At 38.5% G+C, this 18,462-nt stretch overlaps 1 protein-coding gene across 1 annotated transcript; it reads right to left on the bottom strand.

Annotated features, from left to right (window-relative positions):
* Positions 1-16,942: 16,942 nt before the first annotated feature.
* Positions 16,943-18,215, bottom strand: LOC144252586 (serine/threonine-protein phosphatase PP1-beta catalytic subunit-like). Its single transcript, XM_077794819.1, has 2 exons — positions 18,167-18,215; positions 16,943-17,962 (listed from the first exon to the last, which is right to left on the bottom strand). The coding sequence occupies exons 1-2, from the start codon at positions 18,213-18,215 to the stop codon at positions 17,028-17,030; spliced, it is 984 nt and encodes a 327-aa protein (XP_077650945.1). The 3' UTR covers positions 16,943-17,027.
* Between the last annotated feature and the right edge of the window lie 247 nt (positions 18,216-18,462).

Genomic DNA, 18,462 nt, shown 5'->3' on the forward strand with positions numbered 1-18,462 from the left:
TACCTTAGAGATAATTTTTCAGTTCTGCAGTTTTTCTTGGTTTTGCTTTGTTTTAGCATTTATGTATATCTAATGCTATTTCTTGATTTATCAATCTTAGGCCACACCTATTAATTTCTTCTTCAGATCATTAATGATTTTCTTCTCTTCAAACTACTTCTGTCTACTTCCCTTCCCTTCAAACTTCCAGCATAGTTTTGGTGACAGAATGTTATCTTGGATATTTGGATCAAGACACCACAATGTAGTATACTCTTTTATAAATTCATTTCTTACTGATACATAAAAATTATACATATTTATGAAGTATATGTGATGTTTGAAGACATGTACACACAATGTTCAAATCAGGGTGATTTATCTATTGCCTCCAACATTTGTCATTATTTATGATGAAAATGTTCAATCCTTTATTCTAGTGTTTTTGAAATGTACCGTGTATTATTTACAGTCATCCTGCTGTGCAATAGCACATCAGAACTTCTTACTACTAGTTATCTGTAATTCAGTACCCTTTGATCAAGGTTTCCATTTCCTGCCCTTCCCACAATGAAGACTTTCAAAGTGACTAAAGTCACTTTGACTAAAGTGACCAAAAATTGGATAATTTTTTTTCCTGAAGCCCATAAAAAGGACAGAAGATAGAAAGTATGAAGATAGCATTTTGTAAAGAGATTTTCTTCAGGGAAAACTGTGCTGAGTCCCCACCAGAGGTGTTCACCCCTCACTCTAAGCCTGTGAAAGGGTCTCCTTCAGAATTATAGGAAGAATATTATAGGAAGTCCCTTGTAGTGAGGCTTGTGATGACTTGTGTGTGACCAACCGCCCCCCAGCACAACTGGAGAGTGAGAAATGGGCTCACTGCTTTGGAGAGTAAAAACTGGGTTCATTGCTTTGGTGGTCAAGCCAGGAGGCTTGTTTCTGATTGGCATAGGGCTGCACACCCAGCATCTGCCATGACCCAAGGTAAGAGCCACATGGAATGTCCCATAGCAGTCCAGGGTTTGCTAAAAGAGTGTCAGCCAGAGAAATGAACTAACTCCCCTGTCCTGAGAGTTGTGTAAAGGCCCAGCAGGGAGATATCCAAAGATCCAGTGAGAGCAAAGAGGATCTCAAAACCCACATGTGATGACTTTTTGGAATCCTCTTCTCACTTCCTCCCTTCCATTTGCAAGGAGGATGTGAGAGAAGGGAAATAACAGCACTTTATCCAGCACAGCAGGCAGTGTCTTCAACTGGCCCTACCCGAGGAAAGAGAATACTCTACTCTGAATTAGTTTTGGATAGATTTGATTATGACATGAGGTAGACATTCTAATTAGTAAATGGAGCCTGTTTCCTGATTTGATAACTTTAGGACTAAAAATAAGCAGGAAAATCTTGGGTTGTTCCAGGGTTATCACCTAGGGATAAAAGAAAAATTTCTTCATGGAATGAATTTTTCCCCCACTGAATACATTTCTGGAACTTAAAAAAAGTTCAGTATTTTATTTTGAAATAACTGCAGTTTCCTATGTAGTTCTAAGAAATCATAAACCAGAGCGCCTATTCTATGTACTTTTACCCAGTTCTCCAACTCCAAGGATAACATTTTGAGAAATGGTGGTACAATATCACAATATGAGATGTCCCCAAAAGCTCATGTGTAAGACAATGTAAGGAGATTTAGAGGTGAAAAGATTTGAGTTATGGGAGTTTTAACCCAATCACTACATTAATCCACTGATATGGATTAACAGAGCAGTAACGGTAACTGTAGGCAGGTGGGGAGTGGTTGGAGGAGGTGAGTCACTGGGGTGGGGGTGTATGTGTGTTTATATTTTGTCCCTGGTGAGCAGAATTCTCTTTGCTTCCTTGTTGCTATGTCCTGCACTGATTTCCGTCTCCACACCCTTCTACCATGATGTTCTGCCTCACATGGGACCCAGAATAATGGAATTAGTCATCTGTTAACTGAGACCTCTGGAAGTGTAAGCCCCCCAAATAAACTTTCCTCCTCTAAATTGTTCTTGTCAGGTCAAAGAGATGAAAATCTGGCTAAAACACCTTCTTTTGCCCCCTCTCTCTTTGTAGCCCCCTCCATAGCCCTGGGAAACTACTAATCTGATTGCCTTTTCTATAATTGTGCAAGAATTTCATATAAAGATAGGGGCTATACCTCAGTGGCAGAGCACTTGTTTAGCTTGCACAAGACACTGGATTTGACTCCCACAACCCCCACAAAAAATATATATATGAATGGAATAATATGACATCCAAGCTTTTGTGGCTGGCTTTCTTTTTTTCCACCCAGTTTAATTCTGAAGATCCATCTAAAAATTCCATGTGTCAGTTGTTTCTTCCTTTTAGTTGCAGAGTAGTATTCTATGGTGTGGATGTACCACAGTTTAACCAATCATCGATTTAAGGAAATCTGTGCTGTTTCCAGTTTTTGGATATTCAGAACAAAGCAGCTATAAATGTTTGTGTTTATGTTTTTGTGTAAGTCTATTTCTATTTCTCTGGGATGAATGCCCAGAATATAATTGTTAGGTGGTATGGTGGTTGCATATTTTGTTTTTTAAAGAGCTGCCAATTTTTTTCCCAGAGTAGCTGTAGCATTTCCCATTTCCATCAACAATGTATGAGTGATTTAGTTTCTGTGAATATATTCTAAAGAAACAGAGGGAGATAAAAATAAAGTTGCTTTTTGATGACATCCTCTAGGTGGTGCCGCTCTGGCTTCTGAAAACAGAAAGTTTGAGCTACCTGCAGCAAGGTCTGCAGGCTGGATGCAGGCCTGGCCTGGGACCTGGCTATGGTGTGGCACTGCTAACTGGCCACAGAGGTACCCCAACACATGACAGCCAACCTGCCTGCTGGGAGTCTTTTAGATGGTCCTGTTCCCTCACTGGGGCATCTATACGCATTGGTCAGAGCTATGGCGGTGTCCTTGGATTTGAGTTACTTTTCCCATTATGGAAACAAGAGAACCTTTTTTGTTTGAGCACAGTAGTTACTATTAAAAGCTGCAGTCGCATAGAGGGCTGGAAGTGGCGATTCAGAGAAACTTTTGTCTTCCCACTCCCGGAGAGGTGCCAGATGGCAGAGCTGGGTTGGAAATGGAGAGGGAAGAGTGGGGCTCTGATTGAAGGCAGAATGGAGGTTGCTTCCCAAAGAAAACCCCACCCAGGCCAGTTTAACCTCCTGTTGCTGCGAGGCCAGGAGTGCCTCCTATCAGAGTTTAGCTGCTATGTAAAACTTAGCTATGAAATTGAATGGCTTATAAGCTTATGCTGTGGAGCTGAATGCCTCAGTTCAAATCCCATCCCAAACACTTACTGCCTGTGTAAACTCAACCAAGTTATTTTAACTGGTCCAGGTGTCAGAGATCTTATCTTTGAAGTGAGGATGCTGAAGTATCTTATCATTTTCTTATGAAGTAAAAAGGGGACAATATATGTAAGGCACTTGGAACAGTGGTTTTCAGACTTGGTTGCACATTGGAATTATCTGGAGTTCTTTAAAGACTACTGACACATGGATCCTGTTCCCCAGAAATGAGATTGTTACATTTGATCTAGCATGTGAACTCTAAAACCCTCCTTAGGGGACTTATTGGGTTGAATTATGTCACTTCTTAAAACTCATGTCCTTCCTGAAGCCTCAGAATGTCATCTTATTTGGAAATAGATTCATTGTGGGGCATAGCTAGTTAAGGATGTAGTGGGCCCTTAAGCCAATGCAACTGTTGCTCCTATTAGAAGAGGAGAAGAGTAACAAAGATAGACTTGCAGAGAGACAAAACAATGTGAAAGATATAGGAAGAGTGCCAGGCAACAAAGGAAGCAGAAATCGGAGTGATGTATCTACAACCCAAGGAATTCCAAGGGTTACCAGCAACCGCCAGAAGCTAAGAGAGAGGCATGGACAGATCCTCCCTCACAGTCCTCTGGAAAACCACCTTGATTTTGGACTTCTAGCCCCCAGACCATTAAAGAATAAATTTCTGTTGTTTTTAGCTACACACTTTGTGTTACTTTGTTACTGCAGCCACAGGAAGCTCACCCAAGTTATTATCATCTGCAGCTGATGTTGTCAATCACAGCTGTGGATAAGAACTCAGTACTCGTCAGCTGTTTTCTTCATCCTTCAGCAGTCACCCCTGGTGGTATTTAAGAGCCTACCAGCCCAAAGCACCTTGGGGTAGTCATTGGCACTGTTGGAAAGAAAAGAGTCCTAAAAAAATATCACTTTCTAAGTGTTTTAGTCAGCTTTTTCACCACTATGACCAAAAGATCTGACAAAAACCATGTAAAGAAGGAAAACTTTATTTGGGGCTCACAGTTTCAGAAGTCCCAGCCCTTAGCTGGCAGACTTCATTGTCCTGGGTCTGAGGTAAGGCATAGCACCATGGCAGAAGGGTGTGGAGGAGGAAAGGAGCTCAGAACGTGGCCACCAGGAAAAATATATACCCCCCAAATATATATATATATATATATATATATATATGGGTATACACACTTGCCAGTGGGAAAAACTGGATAAAAGTGATCCCTTCATTTGGTTATCAGGTGGAGCTAAGCAGCGGGATAGCACTGGGAAGCTGGAGAGCTCAAAGATGTTTACCAGTTGAAGGGCACAGAAGGCAGTTCACACATGGAGGTTGGCTCTGCACATTGTGGCTTGAATAAAAAAGGGCTTTCTTGGTGTGAAAGGGGCTCTTGGTCAAGTTTTAGATCAGGGATGCCAGCACTCATTTAACTTGTCAGCTTTGAGTACAGTGGACAAATGCAAGCTGGGATGCAATGGGTAGTTTTTAAAGAGCAGCATTGTTTGCTCTTCAGAGGGTCCAGGGAAGATCAACAGCTGTGGGAGTTCATGAGACATGATACCAGCTGTCCTTCCCCTTTGTGGAGGGTGAAATGAAAAATGAAACAGAGAAGCCCTGCAAGATGTGAGGAAGGATTTCCCAATAATAATAAAAAAAAATTCAAAGCCAGGTTTCAGATTCTAAATCCTGTGTTCTTTCTACTGTGAGATTCTGCGTAATGAATGAATCTCAGCATATAGACTCAGATATGCAAAAAAATGCAACTCTTTTTCTATAACTTAACAACTATGTCAGGCATCTATTGGGACAGGAAGCAGAAGCTTAATTTTAATTAATTGCTCTTGGGATTGCTATTGCCCTTGGAGCTATACCTAGTTCCAGGGACTTATATTGGCAGTACACAAGACGGGTAGAGCAGGCCCATGGTCTTCAGTGTTTTTTTGTCTATGTAGATATTCTCTGGGGTCTCCATCTTCTTGTCAGGTCTTGGTCATCTGTACATGAAGATTGTCTGACCCAGTTACCATAGTCTTTTTAGCTAGTGGCTCTACTTATGCGCCAGGTTGGGGCAAGGAAGTCTGTGGTAGGCTGTCTCTGCTCTTGCTGGTCTAGAGAACCTGCAGTCTTTTTCTCTCTGTCTTGTTGTCTCCCTTAAACTTACCTGCAGGCAGCACATGGGGCCTTGCTTTCTTTTTCTGCCAGGGTCTCAGTTTTTGGAAACCACGGCCAAGAAGAAAACCTTACTTCCTCATGTTCCACTATGTAATCTATATCCTTTTTTCAAACAAAGAAATCAGCAGATCCAAGGGAAGAGGGTGAGAGAAAGAAAACAACAAACAAAAACCCAACCCACCACAATCTGAGAACTGCTGAACCACCTGAAGGAAAAATCCCCATCACTTACCACTCACAGCTGGCCCAGGAGGAAGGAAGGCGAGTCTGTCTTTTCCCTGACTGATGAAGATGGACAAGTTCTGAGGCCCTGGAGCTCTCCTTGTTGCAGTGAGGCCTGCTGTAGTATCTCGACTTCCTATTCTTGTCATGGATGGCCAGCTGGGCTGGTTACACTGGGGCAGAGGATTTCCCGGGACCTGCGACTTTCATTGCTCATTGGTATAGTCCAAGGCAAATTGGGTCAATTCATTACTTTATAAGACCTTGTTATGGGTTAGATAGGAGACAATGCAATGAAGTTTAGAGGTGAAATGATTGGGTTATGAGAACTTTAACATAATCCGTGCACTAATCCCCTGTTTGGTAGGGATTAACTGGGTGGTTTAGGCAAATAGGGTGTAGCTAGAGGAGGTGGGTCCTTGGGGTCTTGCCTTTGGGGTATATATATATTGTCTCTAGTAAATGGAATGTTGTCTCTCTCTGCTTCCTGGTGCCAAGCCCGGAGCTGCTTTCTTCCACTGCCCTCTTCCACCATGATGTCCTGCCTCTCCTTGGGCCTAGAGCAGTGGAGTTGACCAGCTATGGACTGAGACCTCTGAAACCCCATATAAACTTTTTCTCCTTAAAATTGTTCTTGTCAGGTCTTTTGGACACAGCAGCAGCAGTAGCAGCAACAACAACAAAAACTACTGATGAAAACAAACCCTTTGGTTATGTTCCTCCAGGACTAAGATTATGACCCTCTGTGTAGACTGACCCCATGTATCTTTTCTAAGATGCATTAAAGAAGTAATGACCATCATTCATGAAATTGAGTGCCTGCTGAGAATCAGGCACTTTGTTTTGCAGATTGATCTGACTTTGCTCTCCTGCTGGCCATGGGATTCACTTTCTAGGATGAGTGCCATGATTCTGCAGCCTGTCTACTGAGAGGTTTGCAGGCCCCTCCCTCTATCACTGCTCATTATCACCAGCTTGCTATCAGCACCTCATCTGTTTTTACTCAGATCATTATTAATTTCTGCATCTGCTTATACTCATGCCCATGGATGGCTTTCTAATTAACCACAAAAAAATGGCAATAAGTCAGACTTCTCTATCAGTGGATTGTCAGTACTGACAGGCAGCAGGGAGCTCCTGAAGGGTGTATGTGTGTGTGTGCATGGTCGGATGGACGAGTGTAGGGAAGAGAAAAAGGAAGGTGGGAGTGCTGTAGAGGAGACCATCTGTTCCTTGCAGTCTATTTTAACTGTTCCCTACCCTTCTTCCAGTCTTTCTCTACTTCCCTAGTTACCATCACCTGTGACATCATTGTTAGATATTTCTGACCCTATTGAGCTGTCAAAAACAAACATGACTCCTGTTCCTTTTCCCTGCTCTTCAAAATACCTAATCCATAGCTGGGAAAGTAGAAATGCTACAGTTGAAGAAGATCTGTATTGTTAACATCTTTTCATTAACTCCTCATGCTCCATTCCTATTGATTTGTCTGATGGCTTTGAGGAAATCAATCAGCTTCTCTGATCATTAGTTGCATTGTAATAAAATGAGAGCTCTGACTACACTGACGTATTTTCAAAATGTGATATTGATGATGCTGATGGCAGAATCTTTCTATTCAACCGTTCTTCTGCTCGAATACGTTAAAACAGGAGATGAGAAAGCCCCATAGTCTATAGAATAAAATCAAAACTCCCTAATATTCCAGTCTATGCCTTAGCCCAGTGTGGATTCTGAAAGCTGGAGCTATTTATCATCTCCTTCCTGCCTCACTTGGCCCTGTAGTATATATTTAATTGCAGGTTTCTTTCTTTTAGCAAGAATCTGCCTTTCTTTTTTTAATATTTTTTTTTTTAGTTGTAGATGGACACAATATCTTTATTTATTTATTTTTATGTGGTGCTGAGGATCAGACCCAGGGCCTCACACATGCAAGGCAGGCAATCTACCACTGAGCTACGGCCCCAGCCCCAAATCTGCCTTCCTTTTTTATTCATTTAAAAATTCCTTGACAAGTGGACTACTTTTTACCTTTAAAAAAATCCCGATACCTAGTAGCTATTTTATGCCTATTAAATACCCAATGTATTAAATTAAATTCAAACTCTATTTGGGACACACAAATACTTTTACAAATTATAGATAGCTCATGGGTTTTAAAATTCAACCTGTATTTATTCCAAACATTAGGATAAACATTCTGTATTAGCTATGACTTTTTCATAGATGGCTTTTATCAGAATGAGAAAATTCCTTCTCTTTCTAGTTTGCTGCCAGTGTTTATTAAGAATGAATGTTAGATGTTATCAAATGCTTTTTCTGGGTCTATTGAGATAATCATCTGGTTTTTCTCCTTTATTCTGTTAATCTGGTGAAGTAAAAGGATTGATTTTTCAGTTGTTGAACTAATTTCTGGAATAAATTTTTTTTTTTTTTCATTTTCGATTTTCCTTCACAACATACTCACGCATGCCTACATACACATGCAATGAATGCACTGGTCTGTGTGTTACTCAGCTTTCTGTTACTATAACAGATAATCAGCTTCTGAAGAGAAGAGGTTTCTTTGGGCTCATGCTTTCAGAGATTTCAGTGCCTGGTTGGTTGGTCCATTGCTCTTGGGCCTGTGATGAGGCAGCACATAGTTGTGGGGAACACTTGGTAGAGCAAAGTGGTTTATGTCACATCCAGAAATGAGAGAGAGAAAGAGGTTGGGGTCCCATAATTCCCTTCAAAGACATGCCCCTAATGACCTAAGACCTCCCAGTAGGTCCCACCTTATAAAATTTTCATCAATTTCCAATAACACTGTGGTCTGGGGACCAGTCTTCAACACATGGCCCTGTGAGGTACCTTTCAGACCCAACTTAATATTCCTGTAATATTCTTTTCTCCTTAATATTCTTTTCAGTTTTGGAGATGAGGCTTTTCCTGGCTTCATAAAATAAATTAGAAAGGATATTTGTAAGATTATATAAAAGTTACAAAGATAAAACAGAGACTACCCATATACTTTGCATGCAGTTTCCCTTATGGTTAACGACCCAACATTCCTATGGAATATTTGTCATAATGAATGAACCAATGTCTGTACCTTATTATTGCCAACTAACATCCACATTTCATTCAGATCTGCTTTGTTTTTTCCTGATGCCTGTTTTCTATTTCAGGATCCCATCCAGGATTTCACATTACATTTAGTTTTTATGTCTCCTTGGGCTTCTCTGGACTTACAGTTTCTCAGGTTTCCCTTTTTACAGTGTTTTTTTTTAATTTTTTTTATTTTACTGATTTCTGTTCTTTATTATTTCCTCTTTTCTGTACTTGGAAAGAATCTGTCTTCTGCATTTGTAGAGGTATTCTGTAAATATCAGTAAAACCGAGTTGTTTCAGTCATCTGAATTCTTATTGAGTTTTGTCTAGATGTTCTGCAATTTGCTGAGACAGAGGTATTAAAAGTCACCATTTTATGGATCCATTATTTCTCCCTTTAGTTCTGTCCATTTTATTTCATGTATTTGGAAGGTCTGTCATTAGGAGCACATAATTTAGGGTTGTTACATCTTCTTGATGAATTGACTCTTCTATCACTCAGAAATAACCATCGCTGTCTCTGATAATATTTCTTGTCTTGAAATCCACTTTGTCTCCTATATCCACATTTGTTGGCATGGCACATGTTTTGTATCTTTTCAACCTTTCACTTTCTACTTTTCTGTATTTTTAAGTTAAATCTCTCATAGATAATATATAGTTGGGTATTATTTTTACCTTTCCAGTTTAACATAAAATTCCCTTATACTCTCTCACCCCACTCCATTTCTCTATCTTTAACGTCTTGCAATAATGCAATCCATTCATTGCACTTAATGAACCAATATTCTCAAATTATTATTAATAATGGTCCATTGTTTACATTAAGGTTCACTCTTGATTTTATACATTCTATGTGTTTTGAATAATCTAATAAAAACACCAGCACAGAACCACACAAAATAATTTCACTGCCCTGGAAATCCCTGTTCTCCATTATTTATCCCTCCCTTTCCCAAAACATTTTAACCACTGATATTTTTACTGTTTCCATAGTTGGCCTCCTTTGGAATGTCATATAGTTGGAGTCATATAGAATGCAGCCTTTTCATATTGGTTTTTCTCACTTAGCAATATGAATTTTAGGTTCCTCCATATCTTTATTTGTGGTAGAGTGCTTGCCTAGCACATGTGAGGCCCTGGGTTCGATTATCAGCGTGGCATATAAATTAATTAATTAATGCTGCATCAACAACTAAAAACATATTTAAAAAAAAGAGAATACATATTAAGAATCTGTGTGTAGCCAATCCCAAAAAACAAAAGTCAAATGTTTCCTCTGATGTATTGAAGCTAACCCCCAATATGTGGAGGAGGGGGAAGAGAAATTCAGCGGAGTAGGCAAAGGGGAACAAAGGGAAGGGAAGGGAAATGGGAAAGAGAAAGACAGTGGAATGAATCTGATCTATCTTGCCTACCTACATTTATGAATATACTATAGTGAATCTCATCATTGTGTACATCCACAAGAAATTAATTAAAAAAACTATGGGTAAATGATAGAACAATAGAAGGAAAGGAGCAGGTGGTGAGGGGAGGGAAGGGAAGGAAAGATACTGGGGACGGAATTAGAACAAGAAATATTCTACGCTTTTATAATTATATCAAAATGGATTCTACTGTCATGTAAAAATAAAAAGAACCAATAAAAAAAGAATCAGTGTGTTGATAGCTACAAAATAACTTGCTAGCATTTTGATTTATATTGCATCAAATATACAGTTTACTTTGGGAAGAACTGATACCTTGATAATATTGAATTTTCCTATCCTTGTATATGAAATGTCTTTTCCGATTGTTTAGATTTTCTTTGATTTCTTTCATTAGAGCTTTGTCATATTCCTCACATAGGTTTGATACATATTTCATTAGATTTATTACTTATATTTTATTTTTGGTGTTAACAAGAGTTAGGGATTTATATTTCAAATTTTACTTGACCATTGCTGGTATATAGGAAAGTGATGGACTTTTGTGCATTAGCTTTGTATTTAGCAACCTTGCTATGATCATTTATTAGTTACACAAGCTTATTTTTTAAGTTGTTTTTTTAAGTTCCATTATAGATAATCTATAGAACAGAACAAAGATAATTTTATTCTTCACTTTCAAATCTGCATCAAATCTGTATGCCTTTTATTTCCTTTTTTTGTCTTATAGCATTAGCTATAACTCCCAGGGTGATGTTGAACAGGCAAGAATGAATCTCATTGCTTTGTTCTTGATTTTAGTGGAAAAGCTTTTAGCATCTCACTATTAAGTATGATGTTACCTGTAGGCTCTTTTTTTTGGAAAATTGATGAGGTTCCATATATTCTTAGTTTTCTGAGAGTTTTTTTTTTATCATTGATAAGTGTTACATTTTATCATATGCTTTTTAGGCATCTATTAATCTGACCAGAAAATTTTTCTTTTTTAGCCTTCTGATGCAATTAGTACATTAATTGATTTTTCAATGATAAAGCAATGTTTCATACATGGAATAAATCTCATTTATTCATGTGGTTGTATAATTATTTTTATACATTGATGGATTTAACATACTAGTATTTTGTTAAGAATTTTTGCTTCTGTTTATAAGATATTTGTCTGCAGTTTTTCTTTCTATTTTTTTGCTCATCTATTTATTTATTGTTTATTAGTTCTTTCTACTTATACACAAAGGTGAAATTCCTTGTGATATATTTATATATACACACAACATGATTTTTTAAAATTCCCATCCTTCCTCTCTCCCTCTCAATCTCATTCTTCTGCTCTACTGAGATTCCCTACATAGTAATGATATCTGATCCTCCCTTCCTTCTCTCCTTTATTTTGTTCTAAGTACTGCATTTGAGAGAAAAGTTCAACCCTTGATTTTCTGAGACTGGCTTATTTCACCTAGCACGATGCTCTCCATTTCCATCCATTTACCAGCAAATGTTATACTTTCATTCTTTTTTTTTAAGAGAGAGAGAGAGAGAGAGAGAGAGAGAGGAGAGAGAGAGAGAGAGAGAGAGAGAGAGAGAGAGAGAGAGAGAGAGAGAGAGAGAATTTTTTAATATTTATTTTTTAGTTTTCGGTGGACACAACATCTTTTTTTGTATGTGGTGCTGAGGATCCAACCCAGTGCCGTGCCCACGCCAGGAAGCGTGCTACCGCTTGAGCCACATCCCCAGCCCCATACTTTCTTTCTTATTTATGATTGATTAAAACTTCATTGTGAATACTTACCACAATTTCTTAATCCATTCATCTGTTGATGGACATCTGAGTTGATTCCATAATTTGGTTATTGTTAATTGTGCTGCTATAAACATCAAGGAGTCTGTATCTCTCTAAAATGCTGATTGTAGATATTTTGGAAAAATACCAAGGGTCATATGGTGGTTCCATTCCTAGTTTTTTTTGAGGATTCTCATACTGCTTTCCATTGTGGATGTACTAGTCTTCAGTCTCAACAGCAATGTGTAGGTGTACTTTCCTCCACTTTATTACTGTTTGTGTTCTTGATGATTGCCATGGAGTAAGATAAAATCTTGGTCTAGTTTTGATTACTAAAAATATTGAACATTTTTGTCATATATTTGTGTTTTGTCACATATTTGGGCCATTTGTGTTTCCCTTTTTGAGAAATGTTTAGTTCTTTTGTCCATTTATTGATTGGGTTATTTGGGATTTTTGGAGTTAAGTTTTTCTAGTTCTTTGTATATTCTGGGTGTTAATCCCCTGTTGGAGAAGCAGCTGGCAAAGGTTTTCTACCATTCGGTAGGTTCTCTCTTCATCCTTTTAAGTGTTTTCTTTGCTGTGCATAAGATTTTTAATTTGATGGCATCCAACTTACTAATTCCTAGTTTCATTTCTTGAACTAGGTGTCTTGTTAAGGAAGTCAGTGCCAGAACCAATATAGTGGAGTGTTGACCCTATGTTTTCTTCTAGCAGTTTCTGGTCTAATTCCAAGTCTTCGATCCATTTTGATATGACTTTGGTACAAGGTAAAAGATAGGAATCTAGTTTCGTATACATATAACTATTCCAATTTTTCTAGCACCATTTGGTAAAAAGACTGTCTTTTACCCAGTAAATATTTTTGGCACTTTTGTCAAGTATCTTACGACTGTTAAGTATATGGATTTGTCTCTGTGTATTCTATTCTATTTCATTGGTTTTCATACCATTTTGATGACAATATCATGCTGTTTTTGTAATTGTATCTCTGTAGTACAATTTCAGGTCAGATGTATTTTTGAAAAGTATTTATTTTTTAGTTGTGGTTGGATACAATACCTTTATTTTACTTATTTATTTTTATGTGGTGCTGAGGATCAAACCCAGGGTCCTGCACATGCCAGGCAAGTGCTCTACCACTGAGCCACAACCCCAGTCCCAGGTCAGATATTTTGATGCCTCCTGCATCCCTTCTCTCTTGCTCAGTTTTGCTTTTGCTATTCTGGGTCTCCTATTCTTCCAAATGAATTTAAGGATCATATTTTCTATATCTGTGGAGAATGTTACTGGTGTGGGTAATGTATTGATTCTGTATATTGTTTTTGTGAGCATGGTCATTTTGACAATATTATTTCTGCCTATCCATGAACATGGGAGGCCCTTTCAAATTCTAAGGTCTTCTTCAATTTTTCTTCAGTGTTCTGTAATTTTCATTGTAGTGATCTTTTATCTCCTTGGTTTGATTAATTCCCAAATAATTTTTAAGGTTTGTGTGAATGAGATAGTTTTCCTGATTTCCTCCTCAGCAGACTCATTGTGGGAATATAGGAGAGCTAATGATTTGTGGGTATTGATCTATTATGCTGAATTCATTTATCAGCTCTAGAAATCTTCTGGTGGAATTTTTTGGGTCTTCTAGTTATAGGATCATGTCATCAGAAAACAAAGATAGTTTAAGTTCTTCTTTTCCTATTTGTATGCCTTTAATTTCTCTTCTTGCCTGATTTCTCCAGTTAATACTTCAAGAAGTATATTGAATAGAAGTGATTAAATTGGACATCCTTGTCTTATTCTTGATTTTTTTTGGTGTGTATGGGGGTACTAGGATTTGAACTCAGGGCCATTCAACAACTGAGCCACATCCCCAGCCAAACTTTGTATTTTATTTGAGATAGAGTCTCACTGAGTTGCTTAGTGCCTCACTATTGCTGAGGCTGGCTTTGAACTCATGATCCTCTTGTATCAGCCTCCTAGGCTCCTGGGATTACAGGCATGCACCACCATGCCCTGCTTGTTCTTGATTTTAGAGAAATACTTTTAGTTCTTCTCCATTCAGTATGCTGTTGTCTTTGGATTTGTCACAGCCTGTATAAGGTTGGGGTAAGTTCCTTCTATCCCTAATTTCTTTTTTTTTCCTTTTTTTTATTGGTTGTTCACAACATTACAAAGCTCTTGACATATCATATTTCATACATTAGATTCAAGTGGGTTATGAACTCCCATTTTTACCCCAAATACAGATTGCAGAATCACATTGGTTACACATCCACATGTTTACATAATGCCATATTAGTAACTGTTGTATTCTGCTACTTTTCCTATCCTCTACTATCCCCCCTCCCATCCCCTCCCATCTTCTCTCTCTACCCCATCTACTGTAATTCATTTCTCTCCTTGTTTATTTTTCCATTTCCCTCACTGCCGCAGTCTGGCTGGGCACAATTCAGGAGCCACTTGTCAAAAGAAACAAACTTTATTTTTAAAACTACAAACGCCAAACAAAACAGCTCCTCAGGAAAAACCCTCAGAGCCCAACTGCCACCACCGGCTTCCAGAAGCCTCTCTCCTCACAAACCACCACCACCTCCCACAATCCTCCTGCTCTTGAGGCCGATTGGCTAGGTCGCATGGGCGGAGCCAAAGAAGTCCCCCAATGAGCAGTTCCGTAGTCTGAAGGGCAGGGAAATAGCCCAATGAACATGACCGCAGAGGAGCCAATCAGCTAGATGTTGCTGGGGCCGCTGTGAGCCAATCATCAGCTGGCAGCTTGAAGGGCAGGGAAACAGCCCAATGAACATCACCGCAGAGGAGCCAATCAGCTAGATGTTGCTGGGGCCACTGTTGCTGGCAGCTGGAAGTTTGCTGGGGCCCCTTTGGCTGTGGCTCTCAACACCTCACAACCTCTTATATGTAATTTTGCATAACAATGAGGGTCTCCTTCCATTTCCATGCAATTTCCCTTTTCTCTCCCTTTCCCTCCCACCTCATGTCTCTGTATAATGTTAATCTTTTCCTCCTGCTCTTCCTCCCTGCTCTGTTCTTAGTTGCTCTCATTATATCAATAAAGAAGACATTTGGCATTTGTTTTTTAGGGATTGGCTAGCTTCACTTAGCATAATCTACTCTAATGCCATCCATTTCCCTGAAAATTCCATGATTTTGTCATTTTTTAGTGCTGTATAATACTCCATGGTGTATAAATGCCATATTTTTTTATCCATTCATCTATTGAAGGGCATCTGGGTTGGTTCCACAGTCTAGCTATTGTGAATTGTGCTGCTATGAACATCGATGTGGAAGTATCCCTGTAGTATGCTCTTTTTTTTTCATATCAATTAGACAACTTTTACTAAATGAGAAAACTACATTTAGAATGTGCTTTAAAACAAAATGGAATTAGGAAAAAAAGACATATGCATTTTAAAGAACTTTTGCACTGTGCTGAAAATCAAATATTTCTTGCAGTAATACAATGCGCCAATCCATAAAATGTAAGTTAACAGAATTCTCAATTTAAACATTTTCAAAGACAATATTAAGGTCAAGAATTTCACGTCTATGGTAGCACATATAGAAGGGTATTATAAATATGATGTACATCCCTGTGAAGCTTACAAATTTGACAATGCTCCATAAAAGATTTTAGAATCACATCCAATGAATCACAAACCTGTGTCCTATCAGTTCTCCTTCTAAAATCTTTATGTTGACTTTTCTACTCCTTGCCATTTGTTAATTCTAACCCTTAAAACAAAACAAAACAAAAACAAAAAAACAAATGCTGCAATAAACTCTTGATCATGTACAGAAATTATTGCTACTATAGTTCACTACAAAGCATATCCATACAATATCATATGACCTTTGATTATGAAAAACCAGAATTAAAATCTTTAGTGACACAGCCTTACAATCGTATACAACATTCACATGGCAATATTAGACAGTGAAGCACCCAATACCCATAGTTGACAATATGTCCCACTGACCAGCATCCATTTTAAATTCATCCTTTGTACAGAGGGAGGAAAATAGTGTCAGCTTTCCAAGGCTTGTCAAAAAAGGATTCTCATGTTCTGTGGATCTAAAAACAAACAAACAAACAACAACAAAAACCCCAAAAACAAAACTGATGCAGGTGAGGGTGTTATCAGGAAGTAGGCATGCCAAAAGGTGTTTCGTGCGAATTAAAACCTAAAGCCAAGGTACCACATAATCACATTACCAACTAGTTGGGTGATACTATATGAGTCTTATCTTAAAATTAAATGAAATGCTACTGCACAATAGAGCATCAATAAGTTAAAAATTAGAGTGCACAAATCCAAATCAGTGGCAATTTCTGTAGAAAGCAAAATATTCACTATCAGCTGTATGTATGCCCAAACTGTTTGATTAAAAATTATTGGATAGTTCGCATATTTTTAAAACTATCAATCTCTAAAATTCCTTTTACTGTAATGAGGCATGTTTTCTTAGTAAGAGCAAATAGATAAGTAAAGGAAAATAATAGTTGGTGAATGTCTTTAAAGCTCTTCCCATGTTTCACTTTTAAAAATGTTTCAGAAAAAAAAATTAAAAATAGTTGCCATTATTCTAGCAAAAACAAACAAACAAACAAAAGAAGCCCAAAATAATTAAACAACCAAGCAACACTAAAACCACATTACACAGATGGATCATCATGCTTTCATCTGATTTAACTATCACATCTAGTTTAACTGGGATGCTTTTCAACTTTAAAAATTGTGATACATGAAGATGTAACTTTAATGGATAATTTTGAATTTGGATTTAACTTCTTTTGTTGAATATTATAACAGAGTATACTTATTACAATACAGTGTAGCACATCTTTCTATTAGAAAAAAATTTAAGATCCTTTACCCGTTTCCTTAAGTTAAAGGTGTGACATCATAAAGGGTATCAAATGGCTGGATGGTTTTACAGTGCACACTTATATATTATGAAGTATGTCCTTAACAAATCTGATGGTTTCTTTATAGAATTCCTTTCTTCACCTTTTCTTCGGAGGATTAGCTGTTCGAGGTGGAGTGACAGGACGTCCAGAGTTCAGTCCACCATACTGGTACTTAGCTTTCTTTTCTGATGGTTTCAATATATGAAATGAACACATCAAAGTTTCATCCACACTCATCATTCCACCAGCATTGTGAAACTCGCCACAGTAATTTGGGGCTGAAAATAGGGTTACTATTTGTCGTTTAGCAAAAAATTCATATCCATCTTCCACCACTTGATGAGCTCGACAAATCAAGTCTAAATCATGACGATTCAGAAATTTACTGACTACATCAGCTCCAAAAGTAAAGGAAACACCACGATCATTTTCTCCCCAGCCTTGAACATCCTTATCTGGGTCAGACCACAGCAAATCACAGAGTAAACCTGTATCAGGGACATCAGTGGGTCTCATAATTCTCCGAATGTGCTCCATAGATTGCAAGTCTGGTGATAGTCCTCCATGGCAACAGAAAATCTTCTCATCCACAATGGCAGCTATAGGCAGACAGTTAAAACAATCAGTGAAGGTCTTCCACAATTTAATATTAAACCTTTGTTTGCATTCATCATAGAATCCATAAATGCGATTGATGCTAGCACATTCATGATTTCCTCTTAAGAGAAAGAAGTTCTCTGGATATTTGATTTTATAAGCCAATAGCAAACAAATGGTTTCCAAAGACTGCTTTCCTCTGTCCACATAATCTCCTAAGAAAAGATAGTTGGCTTCTGGTGGGAAACCTCCATATTCAAATAATCTCAGTAAATCTGTATACTGTCCATGAATATCTCCACAAATTTTCAGTGGTGCTTCCAATTCCAAAAGAATAGGCTGGCTGAGGAAGATTTCACGAGACTTGATACATAAGCCCCGGACTTCTGCTTCAGTCACCTGCACAATCTTTCCTGGACGACATCCTCTTACCTATTTTGAGGTTCAGAAGAGTCACACAGGAGCTAACTACCCCACTGGTGTCCTATGGCTAATGAGAAGGTTATTCTATAATTTCTGGCTTCTATCTCCAATGTTGCTAGATCCAATAAAGTTCCTCTAGTCTGTTGCCAATGAAATATAATCCTCTTCTTTGCTCTTCAGTGGCCAACTTGAGGTCTAGTAGCCCAGGAGACCCTCCAGCAGGCGGGTGATGAGGCTGTCCACGTTCAGCTCCCCGTCCGCCATCTTGTCGGCACCAGACTCTCCTTCCTGGCAGCAGGAACAAGGGCTTCTCGTTGGTGGAGGCTGCATCGACGGTCTCGGTGTTCTCTCACCTACAAGTCACGAGGCATTTCGACCCCGGCTCCAACTCCCCCTTTTCCTGGGCCCTCCCCCCACCCCCTCCCCGCCGAGCAGCAAGAGCGCGCACACACTCGGAGGCACCCACAATAAATAAATAAATAAACAAGTCTGTAGTATGCTCTTTTAAGTT

Source organism: Urocitellus parryii, unplaced genomic scaffold (genome assembly GCF_045843805.1).
Source record: "Urocitellus parryii isolate mUroPar1 unplaced genomic scaffold, mUroPar1.hap1 Scaffold_48, whole genome shotgun sequence".
Classification (NCBI taxonomy): domain Eukaryota; kingdom Metazoa; phylum Chordata; class Mammalia; order Rodentia; family Sciuridae; genus Urocitellus; species Urocitellus parryii.